This window comes from Euprymna scolopes, chromosome 20 (assembly GCF_053919585.1).
Source record: "Euprymna scolopes isolate OS-2025 chromosome 20, ASM5391958v1, whole genome shotgun sequence".
NCBI lineage: Eukaryota > Metazoa > Mollusca > Cephalopoda > Sepiida > Sepiolidae > Euprymna > Euprymna scolopes.
Window position 1 is genome coordinate 3,108,308 of NC_136501.1, and position 25,782 is coordinate 3,134,089.

Below are 25,782 nucleotides of genomic sequence, written 5' to 3' on the forward strand. Positions count from 1 at the left end.
AAGTATATATATATGTATATATATATATATATATATATATATACATATATATATATATATATATATATATATATATATATATACATATATATATATATATATGATATCTCCACATTATCTTGCATGTTATCTTCACGTTGGTACACCTATTTCCACATTAAATATCTCCGACTCTCTATATCTATATCAGCCTCCGATATCACCACCCAAGTTTATTTATTATGACATTGGATATAGTCATCCCAGCCTGTTTATTCCTATATCTGATATCATCTGTGTATCTTATTGTTATACCTGCCTCTGATATATCTACCCGGAGTAAGAATTTCTACATCTGATATCGCACACCGGTTTATCAGTTCCTACATTTTATATATTCGCCCAAATGTATCCATTACTATATATAATATCTGTACTAAGATTTAGCAGGACCCATATACCGGCGTTGCCCGGTGGAAGTATGTTCCCCACCCCACCTGTAAAAAGAAAAAATTAAACTACGGTTGTTAGTGGGAGCCACTTATGTCCATAAAAATAGCGGGCATTGGCGGCCGTGGCCAAAATGAATGTATCGTGGTGAAGTACCGATGCATTTTATATATATTTATGTATTGAAATGTTTAGCTTCCAAATAATAGCGTCTTTTATATTATTTTATATTATGATTTGTTCCTTTTTCGGCATAATAATTTTTAAAAATGCAACTGTTTGAGAGCTAAATTCTTCAATTTAGCCACGGGTTAGCATGTTCAATATAGCCATATTAAACCTCCGTATTTTGTCTTTATCAGTATAATAATGAAAAGCAAATATTTGGGAGTTAATCTCTTCAATTTCATCGCAAGTTAACGTGTTCAATATAGCCATATAAAACTTCCATAGTTTTTCTTTATCGACTAACTTCTTCAATTTAGTCACGAGTTATCATCCTCAATATAGCCATATCCTCTATATAGCATTAATGAAGGTAATGATCAAGGTTCAAAAAAAGTTAAATTGGTTGTTTTTCATAGCTTTTCACATTCACAATAATTTGGCAATATTTATAGGTTTTTCTGATAATCTGTAAACGAATAGCACATGTAAAATTGTCGCTGATAAATAGTCTTGCCATGAGCCAAACAACCCGCCACGTGCGTTGTTTGGCTGGCAGTCGGAATGCATAACGTTTTTTTTAATTTTTTTTTGCGACAATTGTACATGCGGTATTCAGTATCACATTTTTTTGTTTTTGTTTTTTTTTTTACATTTTCACCCCAAACAAGACACATTGCCACTTTGATGTAGGGAGTTACTATCATGGACATAAGCTACAGGGGTACTATGTAGGGAGTTGAGCAACAAGATGTCGGTTCACGTTGTCAGTACAGTTGGAGTAGAAGGCTCTCTTACACCGAGGGATCTCTACTGTGAAGGGGTGGGATTTAGCTGCTTGTCGGGTTTGTTGAGGGTATTTACGTCGAGGGGGTACAAGTGCTTGCAGTTCGTCGGAGTATTCACCGTGAAAATACTTGTCAAACAGGCAGAGGGATGCAACATTTCATCGATGGGACAGAGGCTGCAGTTTAGCTGATAGTTGAGGACCTATCAGATTGGCGACTCTCTTTTGAACCCTGTCTAGGAGTGAGAGACTAGTAGCAGATGCACCAACCCAAATATGACAACAATACTCCATATATGGGCGAATGGTGTCCTTATAGAGGTACAGGATACTATCGAGTGTTAGTAGCTTTCTAGCACAGTAGTGAGAACCTACCTTCTTCAGAGCGGTCCTGGCAATGATCTCAAGGTAACTGTTCCAACTCATGTTTCCTGTGAACGTTAGGCCGAGGAGTTTAACAGAAGTACTTTCAGATAAAGAGTCATTGGCCATTGCTATTGGTGGTAGAGGTGGTTTCTTGTAATTATTGAAGAAAACAAGTTTAGTCTTTGCAGTATTGAATGTGAACATCCATTTTTGTCCCCATTCCACTACAGATTGGACGTCATCTCTAGTGTGTCTGCTATTTCCTTAGATATGTGTTCATTTGTTTTCCTATCGTGTCTGTTACAGAGCGTGGTGTCATCAGCATATATACCCATCTCAGAGACAATTTTGTCAGGGAGGTAATTTATGAATATTAGGAATAATAGAGGTTCAATGATATACCCCTGAGGCACTCCCGCATTTATATCATATTGTTTAGGACAACTTTGATTTTTCTCTTATCTAAGAAGGATTTAATTAATATTAAGTATTCGCCCAGTGATACAGTATGATCTAATTTTCCTGAAAAGACCCTCATGCCATACCCTGTCAAAAGCCTTAGATATATCTAGAGCTACCGCTCTACCCTCCCCAGCTTTGTCCAGTGAATGGTATATACGTTCAGTTAGAATATCTGCTGTTGAACGGGCTTGCCTAAATCCATATTGTTGGTCGGTCAGAAGTTTAGAATCTTTAAGATGATGAACTAGAGCTTGGTTAATTATGGACTCAAATATTTTGGCGAAAAGTGGGAGGAGGTTAATGGGGCGATAATTTAATGGGTCATTTCTTTCGCCAAAATTCTTGAAAACTGGTACCACAGAAGTGGTTTTCCAGCAGTCAGGAAAGCAAGATTCATTTAGGCATTTGTTGTAAAGTTTGGAGAGAACTGAAGATACTTAGGCGGAGCACTTTTTTAATAGCACAGCTGGGATGAGATCAGGTCCACATGCTTTTGAAGCGTCAAGATTTTTTTTATGATAGCATGTACCTGAGAAGGGGTGATTTTCAGATCGTTTAGTGTGGCGTCTGTCTGCAAAGGAAAGTCAGGCAGGTGGGGTAGCAGGTTCCAGTGTGGATGTTAGCCTTCTCGGTTGCTGAGCAAACAACCTCATGGCTGTTGGATAGTGGGAGAATTGTTGATTGCCCATTATTTACTACACTGTTGCAGATTTTCCAGAAATCACGGGTTCCTAATTTCTGTGCTTCAATGCGTTTCTTGGTGGTTTCAGTAAGTTCCCTCTTAGCTGTCGCTATTTCTTTCCTACAATTACTGGCTTCTATATACATCTGTCTGTTTGAACTGGACTTATGTCGGTTATATCTGCGGTACGCATGCTGCCTTTGCGCAATGGCAGCTTTACAATCAGAAGTTAACCATTGGGGAGAGTGGGGCTCGCTATAACATTTCTGCGTGGGAACGTGTTTCAATTGCAGTTTTGCACCATTCGGTAGTCTAATTTGCGCACTGTTTAGCAGGAAGAGAAAAGATATTTCCCCATGGGACATCTCTGATAAGATCTCTGATGGCTTCCCAGTCAGCCTTTTTATAATATCTCATTGTTTTTAGCAATGGCTCTTCAGTTTTGGGTCTAGAGTTTAGGGCGATTTCAACAATTATCACTGCATGATCAGCATCCCAAGTGGGCTGTGGGCATTCGTTATACAATTATCGGGGACTGTGGTCAGAAACAGATCTAGAAGTGATGATCTGCTGGTCTGGGAAACGGGTTGGAAACATAACCATCTGTGATAGGGAATGAGATATAGAGAAGCTATGTTTTTTGCTACCAGTAGCGCCTGTGTAAGTAGAGAAACAAGCCAGTTTCTGTGGTGGAAACTGAAGTCACCAAATACATGCACTTGTGCGCTAGTGTCGAGGGAAAGTGCTGTATCTATGCTGTCAGAGACTTTGTTTATTAGGGTTGTTACGACGTATCCCAGCCCTAGTGGAGACGGTAGAGATGGGTGACGTAACGAAATATATATAAAAAAAAATAAAGTTTCCTAGGTTTCTTGATAATACGTTGTTATGGGAATGGGATAACGGTCTCGAAGACAACAATAAAATGAAATGTACTGGACAACGAAATCACATGAGAAATAACGAGGACAAGTATCGTCGAAAAATTAAGAAACTTTCATTTATATAAAAATAAAATAAAATTCAAGAAAAGAAAAGAAAATGAAATATGTCTAATTAAATGAAATGATTTAATGATTCAAATTCTACCGAGATAAAAATATATCAACAGTCAACTTCACATAAAACAAGAAATCGTCTGCTCAATTAGATACAGGTTCGAGGGTAAGAGAGAGATGTCGGAGAAATGAAAGTTTTTGTTGAAAAACTCACTCAATGTCCTTTGAAATTTGACCTTTCTTTTGTCTGTATATATATATATATATATATATATATATATATATATATATATATATATATATATATATATATATATCCTGTAAATTGTTTATATTTGATTACGCGCGCGCAGGTTACTTTTCATATTTTTGTCCTTCGGATTATTTATGTTTCATTACGCGCGTGCGTGTTAATTACTCCAAGTATTTGTTTCTGAAGCTCATCGAAGCCCTTGATTTATAGTAAATATTTCGCTGCTCCTTGGACTCTTCCTTCACTGGGTTCATTCTTTTCTTCAGTCAATATTCTAACTTTGGCCGCTGATCAAAACAGATTTTTACCGTCGCCGCCAACGTCGGCTGGTGTCGTTGATATTTATCTCCGCGACGCCGCTGCCGCGCTGCCGTCGCCTTTCGCTGGTTTCGCCACCCCGACCTTCGCTGACTTACATCTTGTCGCTTTGAAGCACGAAGCTCCACTGACTGTTGACAACTTTTTCAGTCCCCTCTCTCTCTCTCTCTCTCTCTCTCTCTCTCTCTCTCTCTCTCTCTCTCTCTCTCTCTCTCTCTAAACGGTCTATCTCTTTCTCTATACAGTTTATATATCTCTATATACGGTTTTGTTCTCTCTATCTTTTCTCTTCTCTCTTTCTCGTCTATCAGCTTTCTTTTCTCTTTCCTCTTCCACCCTTCGTTCACAGTATCTGTCTCTTCCTTTTCCTCTTGCTCGCAGGCCTCCTCCTCCCCTTTTTTTTCTGTTTTGTTTACAAAATGTAAACGAGCAGACGAGAATGCAACTTTTGGCGCAAAGAATACACAGTAAATAAAATATAGTGAAAATATATCTCCTCGCGGCTAAAAATCAATAAAATAATAAATTATACATTTTAATAAATGTATCACAGGGTACAATCCTGTGTCGAGGGAGAGGCGTAGAGAAAATAAAAGTAGCTAATGCTATATTGCATGTTAAGTCTAAAGCACATAAAGCTTAATTGTCGTTTCTCTAGTCAAGGGGGGGGGTAACGAATATAGACTCCAAGTCCGTGCATATGTTTGTCAGAGTCCTTACGGCAGAGTGGGAGATATCCAGGCATGTTAAAGTAGTTAGAGGGGAATGGGAGCTGTTTGTTAGTCTCACTTAGTGCTAAGCTATCCGGGGTGTTTGTTAGGAGAAATGCTTCAACATCATCTACATTAGTTCTAAGCCCACAAATGTTCGTAAATGCAAGCCTCAAAGGAGGAGGCAAGCCTGGTTTAATTTTTTTTATTGTACTGTCATTTTTTTTAAAGAGTTTCAGTTTAGATAAGGTTTAAAGTCAGAAAACAAGATCGACCACTGAGTGTTTCTGTCGAATAATATCGGAAAACATATAAAATGTCGTCACATCGCGTTGAAAAGAGAAAATAATTAACGAATACATTTCCTTATTTTCTTAACTTTTTTTTTTGTTTGATTTAAAAAAAAGTTTAGGAGAAATCTTAATATAAACGACGCAAATACTTCGGAGCTAAACTCTCCAATATATAAATATATATCAAATGCGACGGTTTTAAACAGAACACATCTACACGTAGTGTGTTTAATATTGAAAAACTCGAGAAACTGTAATTTTGTTGATATTTTTACTAAGACTTCGTCGTAGTCGCCGTCGTGATAAAATTATTAACAAATTCATTTCGGTATTTTGTTAATTGTTATTTTTTTTTTATTATTATAAATCTCAGCTATCTGTTTAAATGTATGTATGTATGTATGTATGTATGTATGTGTGTATGTATGTATGTATGTATGTATGTATGCCTAAAAATTTCGATAAAGGTGACGGATTTTCACGGGATTGATACCGTATTGAAGTACGACCCTTCGGACGACAAATATAGAAAAATTGGCTAAAAACATTAATTCCTTCATCCTCAACTGGGCACTTTTCTAGAAGGAGGGTCGCTTTTTTCGCCGATAGTTTTGAAAGTCATCCCCTCCTGGAGTTAACACTTGATTCCATTACGATTTGAATTTATATTCGAGGATAAAATAAAATACGTACCAGGTGCGGTTGTGTTATACCGGCCTTTCTATGCATAAGGGAAATTACACCGGTTCTCACTATATATATAGTGCGAGTAATGTCTAGTCTACACCGTGTGAGAAGGAGCGACAATACTCCACTGCCTAGCAGAGTGGTAGTCAGTTATACCCGTATTCCTACCTTTGTACCTGTGATGTTAATACACTTCGTTTGTGAAACCAACCTCGACTTGATTTTTTTTCTTTTACTATTGTGTTACGACACAACAGATTGTCGACGACAGAATCGAAACGATATCACTGCAAAGAATCACCAAAGGAACAAAGGAAAATTCTAGAAGCAACACAGTTAACGAAAACAAACGAGAATCATAACGCATTCTCGCAAACGGCTGCGTGAAACGCCACTGAAAACTTCAATTATGAACCATAAGAAAATGTCACTTTTGCTTATTTCTATAGGAGATATAAGGATATTTTTGTCTCGGATTGCGGTACATGGACAGACGCTAAAAAAGTTAGGCTTTTGTTAAGAAAATTGGGGACAGCCGATCATACAAAGTTCGTGAATTTTATTCTCCCAAAAAAGACCAGTAAGTTGAACTTCTAAGAGACAGTTACACTACTAGCAGAACTGTTTCTACAAAAACAGCTCTTTTTTTCACGGGAGATATAAGTGTATGAATGTCACTAGAAGAGAGGAAGACGGCTACACTAAACCTCTGGGTTTAACCGACTTACTTCAAATGAGGAAATACCATGAGAGTATGAAATTCTCAAGCGTTCCCCAGTCGCATGTATATCCGCGTTAGGGGAGATAATGACGTTAGATTTTTGCAATTCTTGCAGGGAGGTGTCGACATCCCCCTACATACAGCGCCTGGAATTCCCGTTGGTCACCCATCTGGTACTAACCAGGCTCAATGTTGCTTAACTTTGGTGATCTAACGAGAACTGGTGTGTCAACGTGATTATGCCGTACTACTTATTTCATGCTGACGTGTGTTGAATACAAAATGTTCCTTAGTATTTATTTTTTTTTTATTTTGTTCAAATGGAAAAAAAAAACTTACTCGTTTTGCAATAGAAGCGTCATATAATTTTTTTGTAAACAGCGTTGGAGGAATTGGTAATTAGTGTTGGGACGATTAATCGGAATCAGGATTCGAAATAATCGGAACTTTTGGGGGGTATCAAAATCGGAAAAATCTATATTCCGATGCCAAAAACGATTCCTTTAATTATCTTTTTTTGTTTGATTTTGTTTTTAAACAAATCTTCCACTGCTGGTAGTAATAATAAAATAATAAATATCTATTGATTTAAACTTCTAGTAAAACTTCAATATATAGATCACTCAGAAGTGTGTTTTTACATTTGAGAAAATAAATGCATATTTAACGTGTGTTTTTACGGTAAACCATTTAATAGTTGAATATTTAGAGATTTTTAAATAATCGGAATCTGAATCGGTAATTGTATCAGAAAAATATTGGAATCATCCCATCACCAGTAATTAGTTCTATTAAAATATATAAGAATTATATATATTATATATTATATTATATCGCGTACAGGCGGATGTGTTTGAATTATACACGTACAGGCGGATGTGTTTGTAAGCTTGCAAAATGGTGAAATATAGAAGGAAAGGTTATCACGCACCGACCTCGGAAGAAATGTGATGTCAGTCGATGCAGCAGCAAAAATTCAAAGAATCCAGACATTTCATAATTATTTTCACTTCTTTTTCCATATGAAAAAAAAACTATTTAACTATTATAAATTAAAGCAGATATCATTACCAATATTTACTGCTCATAACTATATTTGCTGCTAGTTAAAAAGATGGCATCCTGTCCATTACAACGATAATTTGTTTCAAAATATGCCCGCTACTCGGACAATATTTCTAATCGGATAAAGTATTTTCTGAAAGTACATTTTTTATTGTAAAGAACATGATACAAAAAAAATAATTTTAAAAAAATTGGCTACGTAGAATAAAATAGAGATTTGTCAACAGCGCTGCTATTGAGGTTCAATTCGAAAAATCAAACGGACAATTATATATATGAAGCTCACAGAATTAAGCAGCACTAAGCAATACATCTAAAAAATATCAGAAACTGGTTCAGAGTTTCGCAATTTTGTAACCTATATACCTCAGTAAGTAATAGAGATATTCGTTTGGGGTTTAAAAAATAAAGTATAACAGCTAAGCTATCAAATCATGTCACGTTCATTTCAACAATGATGCAATCATGATTATTGTGAGAACGGTGACAATGAATTTATTATTGCCTGTAAACATTAATAAAATTTAATAAAGTTAAAGAAACAGGACAAAAATGTTTTACTGTACTTACATTGCTTTTTAGTTATTTTGTGCTGATGTTGGTGCCAACATAATCCATGAATGCGTTACGATCATCCGGATCATTAGCGTCATAAGATTCTTCACTGACAACCACAGTTGTTTTGTGAGGTCGGGTTTTCTTCCATGTCTTGACAAAGAGATTTTTATTCATCTAAAACACCGCAGAGATAAGAGGCGTGTGAAGGGAATACAAAGGTGAGCAGAGCCTTCACATCAGCTAGTTTGTATTTTTTAGCATGTAGAGATGTTCAAATGACAATGTGCCTTGTTTGGGGTGAACGTGAGTAAAAAACAACAACAAAAAAAAAAACAGATCATATATTTGAGGCCCCAGAATCATACGGCACTCAGCGCTATTACAGAAAAAAAGAAAAAAGTCAGAAAACTTTTTCAAAGTTTCGCGACATGTAACCCGTGTATCTCAGTAACTAATATTCGTTAAGGGTTTTATTTAAAAAATCAAGTGTAACAGCTAAGCTATCGCATCATGTCATGTTCATTTCAACAACGGTGTAATGATGGTAATGTGAGAATGGTGCTGGTAAAAATGATAGTAAAGTTTTATTAAGTTAAAAAAAAAAAACAAAGTTTTACTGCACTTACATTGCTTCTTAGTCATTTTGATGCCAACATAATCCATGAATGCGTTGCGATCATCAACGTCATCAGATTCTTCACTGACAATCACAGTTGTTTGTGAGGTCGAGTTTTCTTCCATGCCTTTACCAAGAGCTTTTTGTTCATCTTGGACACTATGGAGATAAGAGACATGTCCAGGGCGTACAAAGATGAGCACAGCTTTCACATCAAGGCAAGCATCAAGTAGTGGAACATAAAGACAGCAGTCGCCTTCATAAACATTGGCGTTTGACTGTGTTGGCAGGTGCATTCTGTAGTATCGACCCGCGTTTACATTATTACATATATATTTTCTTTCGCTTATAAACGAATTCTCCCCAACATTCTAATTGATTCTACTCTTATGTTTCGTTTCCATGCTTGTCAAATTTTGAAATCTTTGAATTCAAAAACAGCTTTTTGTTACGGTATTCTTATTTTTACATTTTTTTTTCTTTAAGATAATGCACGCACATATTTTTCTTGGATTTTATAGACTTGTAAAAGGTGAACGCTTTACCGAAATGACACATGAATTAAACAAAGCCTATTTGACATTTGTGGGGATGTTTTAGTATTGGTTCATACTGTTTTATCAGGAGAGATGTTGAACTCGAGAATCTTTTTGTCGAGATCGGGAATCTGCACGGAATCTCGAACGGAACCTTTATTTAATATACGAAGGTAGCTTACTCTCATTCCGTCAGCCATGACTGGACAGAAGTCTTAAGTAATCCACAATTGTATTCTTTAGTATCGCCCGCACTGATTACTGAGTCGTTAATCTCCAAACGAGTGTAACTTTAAAACTAATTCATCCACTATGCGACAGGTTTGAAGAAGGTCGGAAGTTTCATCGACGAAAACGTTGTGAAAATAATGCTCAAGATGAGAACACAAATTCGAAAAATCCAAATAATCTTTAATACACGTTTTTGTTGGATTCTACATACATGTAAAATGGAGGACGCTTTATCGAAACGGCATGTGAATTAAACAAAGCCTATCTGACATTTGTGGAGTGGGGATGTATTAGCATTTGTTAATACTGTTTTATCAGGAGAGATGTGTATTGGACATAAGGTTTAATAGAAAAAAGGTAAAGGTCAGTAAGGATTTCGTCCTCTGAAGCTTAATGCGTTAAGTCTGTTACCGTAGAAAATGTCGACTTTAGATTAACTTTTTCTTCCTCCCATTCACTAAACAACAAACAACCAGGTTCTATTGGAAATTTTCAATTGTTCTTTACTGAAACTATTCATTTTATCAAAGCATACTTCGATATAGATGCTAACACATGTGACCTTAAATATTGATCTCTAGTTGGCTATCATAACTAAGATCGACGTGTTGCGGTCGTGAAATTTTGATACCGTCTCCACCTTATTCAGTAATGTTTAACAGGTTAGGAGTTGTGTGTGGAAATCGCTCTAGACAAAGCATTGAGCTACTTGTGTAACGTAACCGTTATGCTCGAACCGTGTTTGTTACAGTTCAAACATCCTTCGGGCTCCATGCCTTCCGGCACCGTCGAAAATGAACAAAAATCCAACTTTGCTTTTATTTCTTTTTTTAACACAAGTCGTTTATTACCGTTTTCCGTTTTCGGCGGGTTTTTAATAGTATTTTGTATAGTTTTTTATTTATAACACCTTTTTCCAAACTTACGGTGTTAAAGAGGGTGTGAGACGCCATCTTGAATTTTCGAATACATCGGTAAACACTGTATGTTTTTCGAGCTGAATAAATATGTTACATTGAATAAAAACACGAAAAATATATCCAGTTTGGCAGAAAAGTAACTTATCTTGCCTTTGATAACATTTATTTGTTATATATTTGTTTTTTGACAACTTTTTCGAATCTATGTTTACAGTAATACAAACTCAAACTTCGGAGGTTGGAATCCCCCCCACCCCACCTAAAATGTACTTGGAAAAATCGATTTTATAGTGAGATTTAAGAATGGTTAGTCGAAAAAAAGGTGAAAAACAAAACAAATAATTAATAAATAATTGTTACCAAAGGCAATAAATGCTACTTTTTTTACTTACATTGAATATTTTCAAGCGCTTTTCTTTATTTTTTAATAATCTAATGCGGGTGTGTGGGTGCCAAATACCTCCAGATTTTCTAGAATTTCCCGCTAGATTGTAAACGAAATCTCCAGATATAGCAGGAAAACCGCTAAATTGTAACACTGGTCACGTGACAGGAAGCGGTAATAAATAATTGTCCCTAAATAAAAAGATAGCCTCTCAGTACAAAGAAAAACACCTATTTATCATAGAAAAATTAAGTATAATGTTATAATTAAAAAGAAATATATAAAAACACACATGGATATAGTAAACATATACCAAAACGTGGAAGCCATCCGTCCAGTGGTTTTTTAGACAATTAATTCCGAACGAACCAACATTTACATTTTTATATATATAGATATATATATATACATATATATATATATATATATATATATATATATATATATATATATATATATATATACATATATATATACATATATATATATTTTTTTTTTTACACAGTGATCACCACTTATCAAGGCCCGGAAGCCACTCAGGGATAAGGGTTATTGCAAGTACATTACGTTAGTGTGGAGATTTGATGAAGTGTTTACTTAAGGGGGCGGTTCATTAGGAATTTGTTAACATTGGACTTGAAGACATCCAAGTTGTAGTCCGGTGGGAAGCAGGCAGACGGAACAGAGTTCCATAGGCCTGCAGTTCTAAGAAAGAAGCTTTGTTCATGGAATCCGCGTTTTGATTTAGGCACAGATAAAGAGTGGGGGAAATTTTTCACAGTGGATTCAGCTAGACGGGTGTTTTTCATGAAAGATTGGCGAGGGGGGACCAGAGATTGGAGTTCAGATGAGCACCTGCCATGGAAATAACGATAAAACAAGGATAGGCTCGCAACGTCTCTTCTGTGGGAGAGAGGTTGCAGGGTAGAGAAAAGGGCATCCCCCACTAAACCACGAAGTCTATTTTGTACTCTGTCAAGGCAGGATAGGCTGTTTTTAGCAGCTCCTGCTCAGATATGGCAACAGTATTCCATCCTTGGACGTACTTGGCTTTTATATAGATAGAGAATTACATCAGTAGTGAGATATCTTCTGGAGCGGTAGAAGGATCCCACCATCTTTCCAGCGACCTTGGCAACAGACTTGATGTACGTGTTCCATTTCAGATCAGGAGTAAAGGTCAAACCCAGAAGCTTGTCAAAACAATATACATATATATATATGTATATATATATACATATATATATGCATATATATATACATATATATACATATATATATGCATATATACATATATATATACATATATATACATACATATATATATACATACATATATACATATATATACATATATATATACATATATATATACATATATATATGTATATATATACATATATACATATATATATACATATATACATATACATATATATATATATATATATATATATATATATATATATATATATATATATATATATATATATATATATATATATAAACTGGATTTTAGTAGGGTTTTTTTTTTCAATTTATTTGTTCATAGTCCAACTGGTTAAACAGTTAAGCACTGACTACTATGTTCGTCTGTCTGCACTTTTCTCAATAACTACGCCTGGGAATTTTTTCAAATTTTGTACAAACATTAAACATGATATGAGAAAAAAAAAGTAACAGAACGGATTTTCCGGGAAAACTCTGATTGCACCCTAGGGGTGCCTTTCGGGTTAAAATGGCTTAAATTGACACTTTTTTGCTTATTAAAAAAAAATGTCTTGGATTTTTATAGAACCTTTTGAAAACTTGTAACTAACTGATTTCTATATAAATTTGTTTGTCTATACTTCGTGATGACCCTTGGGTGTGCCCCAGGGGTTCTTTTAGGGCTAATAAAAGCACTCCATTTTTGGGACTATTTTACCATATATGCCCAAAAATATTTAGCAGTTTTGCATGCAAGTTTTTCTATTAAATTCACTGAATTGCGAATGAGTATTGACCAAACATGGCAGACAATTGCTTAATCAACAAATAACTGTTACCAAATGCAATGAAATCTTTTTACCTATCTACCTAATTTATGTATTTTTAAAGCGTTTTATTATATTTTAATAATTCGTCAAAATTTTTAACTGCATTATAGTTACATTTTCAACATGGTGCAATCGGACATATAGAAATAATCCACTTTGTCATGGCCGTTCTTTTAGTATTCTAATTTGATTTATTCGAACTACCATTATCATTATTGTATTATTATTAGCATTTATTATTCGCAGTGACCTACTGTTTATAAATTTAGTCAACAAATAACTGTTACCAAAGGCAATAAAATCTTTCTACCTATATGCCTGACTACTATATTTCAACAACACAAATATGTACTTATTTCATTGGTTCGATTCCTAGAAATTTGGAAACCTATGCCAGGTGGAGTTTGTTTTGTGATTTTTTTTTAAATGTTTGCTGAAAATGTGTATTTTTTCAGCAACTGGGTGTGTCATTCTCGCTTCTCATTTTTATGTTACTTTTAGGTTAGACAAATGTGAGTGCTGTTGCTGTACGACTTGTACTTCAACACACACACACACACACGTATATATATATATATATATGTGTTTTTCTTCCTTGATCTTTCTTATTTATATTTATGTCTCGGCAGTAGAGTGAAAAGCATACCTTGTTTTTCTTTTATTAATATTATTGGATTTTTTTTTCCTTTTTTCCTTGTACACATTTTTGTGAATTTTCCATTTCGATTATTATGGACCATCTTCTTCCAATTACGGGATTTTTGGATTTTACTTGTGCAAATGTAAATTCAATTAACTTTCTGGAAGTTATATATTTGGATTTTACCGTCACTGGATTATTTATCTTCCACCAGACTATCCATTCATGTGTAATCGCCTTTTTCTTCACCATATTCCCTCTGCTTCACTTTTTTGTTTTCAAGTAAGATCTTTGACTTACTCGTTGTTTCATCAAATACTTTTGCATGCAAAATCCGATCCCGCATTTTGCTAATTCCTACCCTCTGATGAGAAGGAAAGTATTTCTTCGAAACTCCGCGGATTAAGGACTATCCACTTATCTAGTATTTCCTTTTCAGATTAAATATGTTTTTAACTCATTTCAAAGTGTTTTTTTAACATGTTTTATTAACTGTTTGCTCGTATATTTATATATATATATATATATATATATATATATATATATATATATATATATATATATATATATATATATATATATATATACTTCAGAATAGTTTTTTTTAACAATCAGTTGGTATGGAAACCTGTGATTATAAGGTTTACAAAATATTACTGGCGATAATATTATGTAAGTTATCCCATCTAAATAAGAATTGCTCGATATGCATGATAGAGCAGATAAATTAAATTCAATTGTGATTCAATGAATTTCAAAAAACCCTTATTGAAATGAAGTGGTTGAGTTTCATATCAAAGAATTTTTATTATTCTAAGCAAGACAAAGAATACTTTAGAATATTAATCCCCTTAACCTATAGGTCTCGATGTCTCATCAGAGGAGAGAAAATATTAGCAAATATTTATAAAGGTATGTACCCTATTTGCTAAAGTCAGTGAGACATGGAAAGTCAAAGTCAACATAATTAATTTATCAGAAGTTCTGTAGCAAGAGGATTTGAAGAAAAGGATATGAAAATTGTAGATCCAGATTGCTTGGTAAAAATCCATGGTAGGCGTTCTTTACAGTAGTTGGGTAATAAGGTCCAAGTTATATATTGGGTAATCCGCATAGCTGTGTAGATGTCCGAGACTGTAGATCTGAGATATTGGAATTGATGGACTACATCTAAGCAATGCCCATTCATAGTGATGATGAGAGATGATGAGGTTTCTTGGTTCGTTTCTTCTGATGGTGAGGTTGAATTCTTTGCAAAACCTGTCCATGAGTTTTTGAAATCCTTCTTCAATGTGAGATGCTACTACCGCATCATCAGCAAACAGTCTCTGATGGTAACTTGTTGGACTTTGGTCCTGGGCCGAAAGCAGTTGATGTTGAAGAGGTGGTCATCTGATCTGGAGCAGAGGTAAACTCCATCTTCTGACGAATTGGAAACATTTCTCAGGAGAATGTCAAAAAATGTAGGGGCAAGTATACGTTCATGTTTGACGCCGCTTTTTTGCACCACTCTCAGCAAAGGTGTCTTCATCGAATTGCATGGTGCTCATTATACCTCCATGAAATGACTCTATAAGGCTCAGGAGTTTGGGAGGGCAGCGAATGAGAGGCAGCATCACAGTCCGTCTCTATTGATTCGGTTGAATGCCTTACTAAGGTAAATGAAGGCCTGTTTTGTTCTCTACACTTCTCCTGGAGTTGATGTAGTGAGAAGATCATGTCACTAGTAGAAGGTTGGGTGCGAAAGCCACACTGTGATTCAGGGTATATTCTCTCAGCAAGAACTTGCAGTCTTGTCAGAATGATGCAGGCGAATAGTTTACCGCCGATACTGATTAGCGAGATAGCTTTATAATTATTTGCAGTCGCTATGATCGCCTTTATTCTTTGTATAGGGTGACTATGTTTGCATTTCTCATGTCCTGGGGAACAGCGTCTTCTCCCCAACAATACAACAAAGGTTGATATAATGGATTGCGGAGAGAAAATTTGCCACTTTTGATCACTCACCTGAGATGGAATCAGTACCTGGAGCCTTCCCTGTTGGAAGTTTTTCAGTCGCCTTAGAAACATCATCCGGTGGTGGGTAGTGTAATTGTGCATAGTATGAGATGCTATTGAGGGCGTTTTGTTTTTTGTTCAATAGAACTCAAAGTAGTGTTCGACTGATCTGTCAAGTTGTTTGAATGTGTAAACATTTCTCCTGTCTTGGACTTCAAGAGCAACAGTTTTTACAGCGCGTGGACTGAGTGCTTTCTAAATGCTGTCATACATTGCCTTAGTGTTTCCAGTATTTGAAGTTTGGGTGGAGTTTGTTGGGTGGAGTTGCATAGTCTGTTCCAATACTTATTTACAAACTCGCATACTGTTGACTTTACCTCATTGCCAGATGTTCGAAAAGCCAATAGAGAGTCTTTACTTGGGTTATCCTTGTATTCGTGAATAGCCATCCTCTTGGACTCAATGAAAGGATCTAGGTTCTCAGAGTTCACATCGTATCAGTAAATGTTTTGTCCAATCTTTTCCCTCCCATAAGCTGAGATTACAGCAGAGTATGCAGCCTTCTTCAGATTTTCCCACATTTCCGTAGCCGAGCTGCCTGAGTGGATAGAATCGGTTGTGAAGTTGGCTTCAAACTGTCTGACCCTGTCTTAGTGTTTGGTCTTGGTTACATCGACTTTTGGTTTTCCAGCTTGTTTAGTGTGGAAGAATTTCTTTGTTGTTTGACTCTGAGAAAGTGATCGGTGTCACAGTCAGCACTGTGATAAGTTCTGGTGACTGTGAAGTTGTGAACTTTCTCCTGGTGAGAATCAGATCGATTTTTCATCTTGGGTGTCTCTATGATACTCTATGATGGGGTTTTGTAGAGAAGAAATTGTTGGTTACACAGAGGTCGTGCATTGAGCAGAATTCAAGTAATCTTTGTCCATTTTCATTGCTCTTGCCTATTCCGAAGTGTCCTAGGCCATGTGTTGTTGTCATTCTGAAGTGTCCTAGGCCATGTGTTGTTGTCATTCCGAAGTGTCCTAGGCCATGTGTTGTTGTCATTCCGAAGTGTCCTAGGCCATGTGTTGTTGTCATTCCGAAGTGTCCTAGGCCATGTGTTGTTGTCATTCCGAAGTGTCCTAGGCCATGTGTTGTTGTCATTCCGAAGTGTCCTAGGCCATGTGTTGTTGTCATTCCCAACTCGAGCATTGAAATAAGAAGAGACGTTGCGAGCCTATCCTTGTTTTATCGTTATTTCCATGGCAGGTGCTCGTCTGAACTCCAATCTCTGGTCCCCCCTCGCCAATCTTTCACGAAAAACACCCGTCTAGCTGAATCCACTGTGAAAAATTTCCCCCACTCTATATCTGTGCCTAAATCAAAACGCAGATTCCATGAACAAAGCTTCTTTCTAGAACTGCACGCCTGTGGAACTCTGTTCCGTCTGCCTGCTTCCCACCTGACTAAAACTTGGATGTCTTCAAGTCCAATGTAAACAAATTCCTAATGAACCGCCCCCTTAAGTAAACACTTCATCAAATCTCCACATTAACGTAATGTACTTGCAATAACCCTTATCCCTAAGTGGTTTCCGGGCCTTGATAAGTGGTGATCACTGCGTAAAAAAAAAAAAAATCACTCATAGCAATCAGGATTTCATGATTCTTGAAATTATGAATGTAAGCATGAAGTTCGCTGTAGAATGCATCCTTGGTATCATCGGTTGCTGACATAGTTGGAGAATAGACACATATTTGAGTGATAGGTCCATAATATGTGATAATAGGTGGTGTTAATATATGATGACATCATATGCGTAGTGGACTTTTTTGAGGAGAGAGTTTTTGACTGTGAAGCCAACACTGTTTCAACTTCTTTTACCCTTTGCAAAAAAGGTGTATGTAGTCTGGCTCTCTGAGGCTCCCTGAATCTGCGATATAAGTTTCCGGCAGGGCAGCAATGTCTATCTGTAGGCATAGTAGTTCTTTATTGATGACAGCGATGTCAGAAATGGAGTCGAAATCGTTTGTTAAGCCGGTCAGCATTGTGCAGACCTTCCAACACTCAAGCTTGAAAGAGATCCTTATGCCCCATGCATCATGAGTCAGGTGGCCAGTGGAAGAACAACACCTTACTTGTTGAGAGTTGCTCAGCTTTAGGAGGGCGGTAGCTGTCCGATGGGGTTGAATAACTCTTCCCACCCATCGGCAGGAATGACCCCTGGTGCCTAGCTGTATGCCAATATAGCTTTGGGCTTATAACTGTCATTCCTCTAATTGGTTCTACGATGTGTAGCTGAAGTTGTCTCTCCAGGGCGCAAGCCTGGGTATTGATACAAAGAAGTTGAGTTGCCCAAGCATCAATATCCCCCTTTCTCATCTTGCTGGTGTACTCCAGAGGAATGGTAGAACTAGTACGTCTGGAACCAGCTCGACCACAGTAGTCTCCAGAGGCAGCGACACTAACCTGGCTGTGGGGTTACACTTTTCTATAGGGGTTGTTTCCTTTGGCCTTCGCTGAATCAACAGCTACCCGCCTTACATGATTTTGCTTAACTAACATGACTTTTTTTATTCATTTTCAAACAAGACATAATGTCACTTGAAGGAACTACTATTTGAGATCGTGTCTAACAGGGGACTGAGAGAGAATTGAACAGCGATATTTCTGTTCACATTATGTTTAAACCATTGCAGGCTAGCACAGTCAAGGAAGCAGGAAACGAGGAGGGGATTCCAAAGTCTAGCAGTACGAGGCAAGAAATCATTAGAGTAAAAAGCTTTTCAGAATCTAGGAACCTCAACTGTAAAGGGGTGAGATTTTGCGGTCGAAAATATGTAAGTCATGGTGGCACAAGGGCTACCAGTTTATCCGAGCATTTGTTATGCTGTTCCTTCTTATAGGTACGTCTTGCTCTAACGTGGATGTTCTAATCGCCTCTATGTGATCGTCTTGTGTATATTTCTTCAGGCTCGCTTGCGTACATCTGTTCCAATTTCTTTATATACAATTCTTATATATACGGTTCATATACATTTATAGAGTCTGGTGTGTATACATGCAGTCGAGCTCCTTTAAAGACCCTTAAGTTGTGTATCTACTTGCTGTGTATTCTTAGTAGTTCTTAACTCTGTGCGTGTATGCGAGTGTATGTGCATATATACGTGTGATATACCTTTTTTATTATCCTTTGTCTTCTGTGGTGCGGTTCTTCCCGTCACAGGTTGATGATCTGTAAAGAAGCATTCAAGACAAAAACACGATGTTGATTTTCTAGCAAGGATCTCTTTATTCGTCTACAAGTTAACTGGGAACTCCTCACTCACGCTACTGACTTAAGCTTTCTTGCATTTTCGTCGACACATGTTTGTCTGATCCTCCTGGTCTCGAAACTGACTTTACCTCTGATCAAGTCTAACTGACTATCAAGCTTCGACTCCAATCGACTGTCTCTCCAAGTATCCTATGTGTGTTTCTATTTATATCAGGTGTATGTGTGAGGGTTGTAACCTCCGTTAACCTGCCAAACACTCAAAACACACCAATCTCATTTCTAGCAACGCAGATGCACGCTTTGTCAATGGAACTTACCGAGTAAGTTGATTTCAAATTAGTACTGCGTTAACCACGTTACTGACACACAACACATTAAAGTATTTGTAAAACAGGCACATTGATGTGACATTGCAACGATGGAACAAGAGTTGGATTCTGACCGATAGTGCAGGACCTATTAGATTGGAAATTTTAGGAGGACACTGCCTTAGCCCAGATTTGGCAACAATTCTCCATGCATGAGCAGATTGTGGCTTTGTAAAGCTATAGGATTCTCTCTGGTCTGAGTAGTTAGTCCAAAATGACAATGTTCCTAGAGCTCGTAATTCAAGCATAATGGCATCCATTAAATCACCGAAGCAACATTTGTGCGTTGGGTTTCTTTGTCAATATTCATCGATAATAACCCTATATTTATTTCTATTTGGTAGCTTTTTAGAGGCATGCAAGCATATCTATAACAGATTCTCCATGTCAGTCTGTCCGTCGATCTGTCATGCTAAAGTGATGAAGAATATCTTCATTTTTCAAGTTACACATCAAATGGACGTATCTCAGTTAAGGTTTTGCGTTAGGGGCACTTTCCGTCTGTCGGTCACACTGACATTTAATATATTGTTTTCGCTGAGTTGTCACATTTAAACTTGAAATATTATTTCATTCAGCTTAAAAGTAGTATTTCTAGATACGTCCAGTTTGATTTCTAGATACGTCAACTTGTCTGTCCTTTAGCTTGAAAATATATTGCTTTTCCACTAATTCTGTTGTTTCGTATGTCCAACCTTTTTACATGGCAACTTAATATTGAGGTCTTTAAATGTTAGCGGCACACCTATCATAAGGAATAAATATTTAAATGAATAACTAACATGTTTATTATTATTGAAAAATTTTAAAATATCTAACAATTTAAACAAACGATTTATTATATCTTGTTTTTCTTCTCTTTCTGATATTCAAGTATCCATATCACGTAATAATGCATGAGTATTTTCAAAACCTACCCAAATTTCACCATTACTGATCATCACAGTCTACTCGAAACTCATTCGCCCTTATCCTCGGGTGGCCCTTGGACCATGATAAGTGGTGATCCCTTAGTAAAAGGAAATCCGATTATAAAAATATGAAAGCTATTTGCCAATTATAACTTCTTTGCTGCACAGCAGTAATTATTCTGTGCCACGACACCATATCCTTATCCATGAAATTCTTTATTTGGCCAATCAACTCTGGTGTCTTGATTTCCTTACTTCTCCCACACCTTTCATCATTCCTCACAGATTCCCTGCCTTTCTTGAATCTCTTATGCCACTCAAAAACTGATGCTCGATTCATGCAAGATGGTCCAAAAGCAGTCTGAAGCATTCCATATATTTTCGTGGCATTTTTTCCAAGTTTAAAACAGAATTTTATTGCATACTCTTCGTCTAAAGTGTTCTCAAGTCTTGATTGCATTTTTGAAATTCACCAGCTGTGACAATGAAGCTTTAGTAGGATGTATTCCAATTCTTGCTCTAGCTGTTCATTTGAACCTGAAATCATAAAAATTGGTCAGTCATCTTATAAGATGTATAGTAATAACATACTGAATTTTCAAGAGTCTACAACAATTTTAAATGCTTGTATAAAAAAGTCTGGAAACTTATTGAAGGCCCCTCGTAAAAGGTGGCTTCATCTGATGTCTTATTAAGGATATTTCATTAATGTCATGTAAGTTTTTGGAATTGAGTTACTTTCTTCATAGTCAGTTATTATTTTTTTTTGGTGATTTTTTTGCTAACACTACAGTCCACTGTTTGCTGTTATTTTTTTTTTAATGATTTTTTTTTCTAACACTACAGTCCACAGTTTGCTGTAATTTTTTTTATTTAGTGATTTTTTTTTGCTAACACTACAGTCCACTGTTTGCTGTAATTTTTTTTATTTAGTGATTTTTTTTTGCTAATACTACAGTCCACTGTTTGCTGTTATTTTTTTTTTTTTGGTGATTTTTTTTTGCTAACACTACAGTCCACAGTTTGCTGTAATTTTTTTTTTGGTGATTTTTTTTTGCTAACACTACAGTCCACTGTTTGCTGTTATTTTTTTTTTTTTTGGTGATTTTTTTTTTGCTAACACTGCAGTCCACTGTTCGCTGTTATTTTTTTTTGGTGATTTTTTTTTGCTAACACTACAGTCCACTGTTTGCTGTTATTTTTTTTTTTTTGTGATTTTTTTTTGCTAATACTACAGTCAACTGTTTGCTGTTATTTTTTTTTGGTGATTTTTTTTTTGCTAACACTACAGTCCACTGTTTGCTGTAATTTTTTTTTTTGGTGATTTTTATTGCTAACACTACAGTCCAGTGTTTGCTGTTATCTTTTTTTGGTGATTTTTTTTGCTAACACTACAGTCCACTGTTTGCTGTTATTTTTTTTTTTTGGCTGATTTTTTTTGCTAACACTACAGTCCATTGTTTCTCTTATTTTTTTTTGGTGATTTTTTTTGCTAACACTACAGTCCACTGTTTGCTTTTTTTTACGAACCTGTTTATTTATTGCTTAAGAATTTGCTTTCTTCCTTTCTTTTGCAGGTGATCCGTTTTGGTGTGGGGTGGAGATCATGCCGATCTTGAACGAAAATCAAGAGGTCGTCCTCTTCTTGATTACTTATCATAAATTCGTGAGGAAAGAATCGAGCGTGGATGTTGAGACGCAAGAAAATCAAGGTAACATACACATACACACACTAACAAACATGTACACTAAGACGCACACACATACACACACAACTAACACAGACTAACACACATAAATATATTTATATATTAGAAATAGGTCAATGTATGGGTTTTGTAATTAAAAGTTGTAAGTTATAATCATGTATATATATATATATATATATATATATATACTAACAGGGAGACTCGACGGTGTCCAGGATTGAATAAGGATCAACAAATATTCCACCTTCCCACACTTTTATTGTCATAAAAATCGGTGAAATCGTCCATTTTTTAATCAATTTGATTGTTTGCTCTAGTTAGGACCCCCACCCCACCCTTACCTCGCAGAGTACCGGGAAGAAGCTTCACATGCCGCCTCTTAATAACTTAGTCCACAGTACATTATGGTCTACATTGTGCTTAAAGTCTAAAATGCAAAAGTCAAGTATCATGGTTCAATTGTTCTCTAAACAGAAACATTCGTTTCGAATACTCCCCTGTCTTATGCAGGGTGAGTCACGGGAATAGGATGCTTTTAAGGAAAACAAAACTCTGCGAATATTTTTAACAAAAATTTTATAATTTACATAAAATCATTTGCTAAACTATGCCATTATGGAATATTTAGAAGCGAAATATTATGTCTGACAAATGATGGCCATTTTCACGAGCACAAATAGATGTAAAAGATCTTTTTACTCCAATAGTTTCTTCCCCAGAACCGCAAGACTCTGGAATTCCATTCCAGGTCCCTGCTTCCCCAACAGTACTGACGTGCAGAAGTTCAAGTGTAACGTGAACCGACACCTTGCTGCCCAAATCCCTACATAGTACCCCAGTAGTTGTTGCCCCTGATAGTAGCCCCCTACACCAAAGTGGCAATTTGCCTTGTTTGGGGTGAAAATGTAATAAAAAAAAATAAAAAATAAAAAAATAAAAAAATCTCAATTTGTTAGTTTTAATGACAAACGGGAAACGTGATCTGCTTTACTGCGTGTCGGGGCCCGAAAAGCTTGAACACGAAAATGTAGGTCATGAGAAATTAATCTTTCAAAAAAAAAAAAAAAATGAAAGAGAAGCAAATACAAAGCAAAATAACTGTGGAAGAAAAAGGGGGTGGGGGGGGGAGTGGCTACAAAATTGCAAGGCATTTCTTTCTCCTTTTAACCTTCTTCAACGTCTAAAAATAGAATTATTTTTTGAAAGGCAAGCGAAAGTTATGTCACGATACGATGCCTGAAGAAGATTAGACGATAAGTCAGCTTCGTCCATTTTGAAAATGAATGCTTATAAAGTAAAAGCTTTTTTTTCTTCATGAAAAAAAACAAACAAACATTGTTTTAAGAGAACCCCCGTTGATCGTAGCGAATCTTCACGAGAATGAAACGCGGCGCGAAACATTCTGTGAAACTCAATGAATTGCCAAACCAAGCTGAACTCAAAATAACTGATAGTTATAAAATCTGCAATTAAAGAAAATACAATCATCAGTTTAAAGTTCGCCATCTCTAACACCCTCTCTCTCTCTCTCTCTCTCTCTCTCTCTCTCTCTCTCTCTCTCTCTCTCTCTCTCATATATATATATATATATATATATATAGTGGAAATGGTAATTAATAAAAACTGAAGAAAGTGCTCAATACCGTTGTAGAGCAAATATGCGTTTTATTTTTTATTACTGTATCTTTCTGTTAAGTTACATTATTGTTTCAGCTACTTGGCCATTTTTTTTTTTTTTTTGGCCGTCTGTAGCATCCTCAGACTTTTACAGAAATGTTCGCTATTTTGGGATGAGAGAGTGAATGAGGTCGGGGGGGTGCGAGGAGGGCGGAAGAGATAGAGGAAGGGAACAAGGCGGAAGGTGGGGGGGCGCTTGGTATGTCGATAATGGTTTAGTTTTGGGGTTTAAGGAACTTGTGGGGGAGGGTCTGGGAAGTTTATTTTTGGTGTGGCTGAGGGCATAGGGATACATGGAGAGAAAGGGGAATATGTGGGGTGGGAGGAGGGGGTTACTTTAAAATTCGAGTCTTAGTGTTAAAGTTTTTTGCGTCTCCTTGGTGAGATGATTTCTTGGTAAGTATGTTTTGACCTGTTGGGTGTTCGCTTATGTTTGGAGGCGGGGGGGGGTGTATGATTCGGTTTATTTATTTTTAGTTTGTATTTTGTTGTTAATTGTTTGGAGGGGGTTAGTTAGCGGTCGCGGGCATGGGTACACACATGCGCACGTACACACATATATACTTAAAATAAACGGTCACATGTACACATACATCCCCGCCCTGCCGGGCAAATACATGCACACACGTGCGCCTGCATGCGTAGACACCCACGTTGCTCTCGCTTACGTCAAATTTTCTTTAAGGTGCTAAAATTGGGTACGCGTGCATTGTCATGGATGCGCTCATATACAGATACATACATACATCGACGCCCCTGCCCCCAAGGAGGCGATTATAAGGGCTCATATGCGCATATTGATTCAGGCTTACTTGCACCCCACGCATACATGCAAGCGCATGCACACATACAGATATCAATACTCGTGAACACATACATCGACATATATACATACAGCTGCACACTCTCACACACGTATGTGGACGGCAGGCAGCGGCACATACACTTTCACATCCACACACGCATACAAAGGTACGTGCACTTATACATTGGTACCCCGTGTACATACGGACGCCCACGTGGATGTACACGTGCGTGCATACATACACATACACACCCAGTTATACAGACAGTTATTGGTATAGACATATTCGTCTGGATAGATTTAAATCTAAGTTCATTTGGGGGTACATAGGCGCAATACTTTCGTTCGATGTAGATATGATTCTACATAGATATGATTATACATAGATATGAGCATAAACTCATTCTCAGGGTTCTATACATAATTTTTTATTTTCATTAGTGGGGTTTTTTTTTGGTTAGATGTGGGTGCACATGGGCGTGCCGGCGTACTCCATCACATACAAATATAACCTACAGATGCACACTCCCACACGCATGCATGTACACAGATATACATGCATACACGCACACACATATGCACACACATATGCTCTCGTTATACACATCTGCAAAGATGCATGCCCACACTCCCTCAAGCACAGATATGTGTGCACGCATATACATACGGGTATATAGCGTGATATGCCGTAAGTGTGGGCACGGGTGTCATCCACATATACCTACATACGCATTAATAAGCGCCCACGTACCCGGGATAGTGGTCCTAGGTAGCCATGTTTATAGATTTTGGGGAAGAGTTTGGGGTGGTTTATATGGAGATTGAGTGCTGTAGTTATTGTTCTAAGTTGGGTTTTTTTGTTTTCTATTAGTTTAGGCGGAAGGCTATATTGAGGTGTCACGCTCTAAGGTGTGCGCCTATGCACATGAGGCATCGGTTGGTTGTACATTTCCGTGTGCACCTACCTGTGCAGGTGTAAATCCACATAGTTATATGCAAGCAAGTAGAGTGTGTTGGGGTTGGGCAGAGGGGTGGGCTAGGGGGAGGGAAATTGATGCCGATTATTGGGTGGTTATGTGGGATGAGGTTATGTGGTGTTTAGAGTTGGTGGTGATTGTGGGTATGTGTTACTTATTGGATTTGGGGGGATTCTTGGGGTAGGAGGTAAGGTGGTGTGGGGTGTGGGGGGAG

The 25,782-nt window shown here is 36.8% G+C and overlaps 1 protein-coding gene across 2 annotated transcripts in view; it reads left to right on the forward strand.

Moving 5' to 3' along the window:
* The window catches only part of LOC145241295 (voltage-gated delayed rectifier potassium channel KCNH8-like), a 504,754-nt gene that overhangs the window by 282,944 nt on the left and 196,028 nt on the right, over window positions 1–25,782 (forward strand). For both annotated transcript variants that reach the window (XM_080104041.1, XM_080104042.1), the window contains exon 3: window positions 21,978–22,112. In XM_080104041.1, the coding sequence (XP_079960167.1) occupies window positions 21,978–22,112 (135 nt within the window). The remainder of the gene's footprint in view (window positions 1–21,977; window positions 22,113–25,782) is intronic.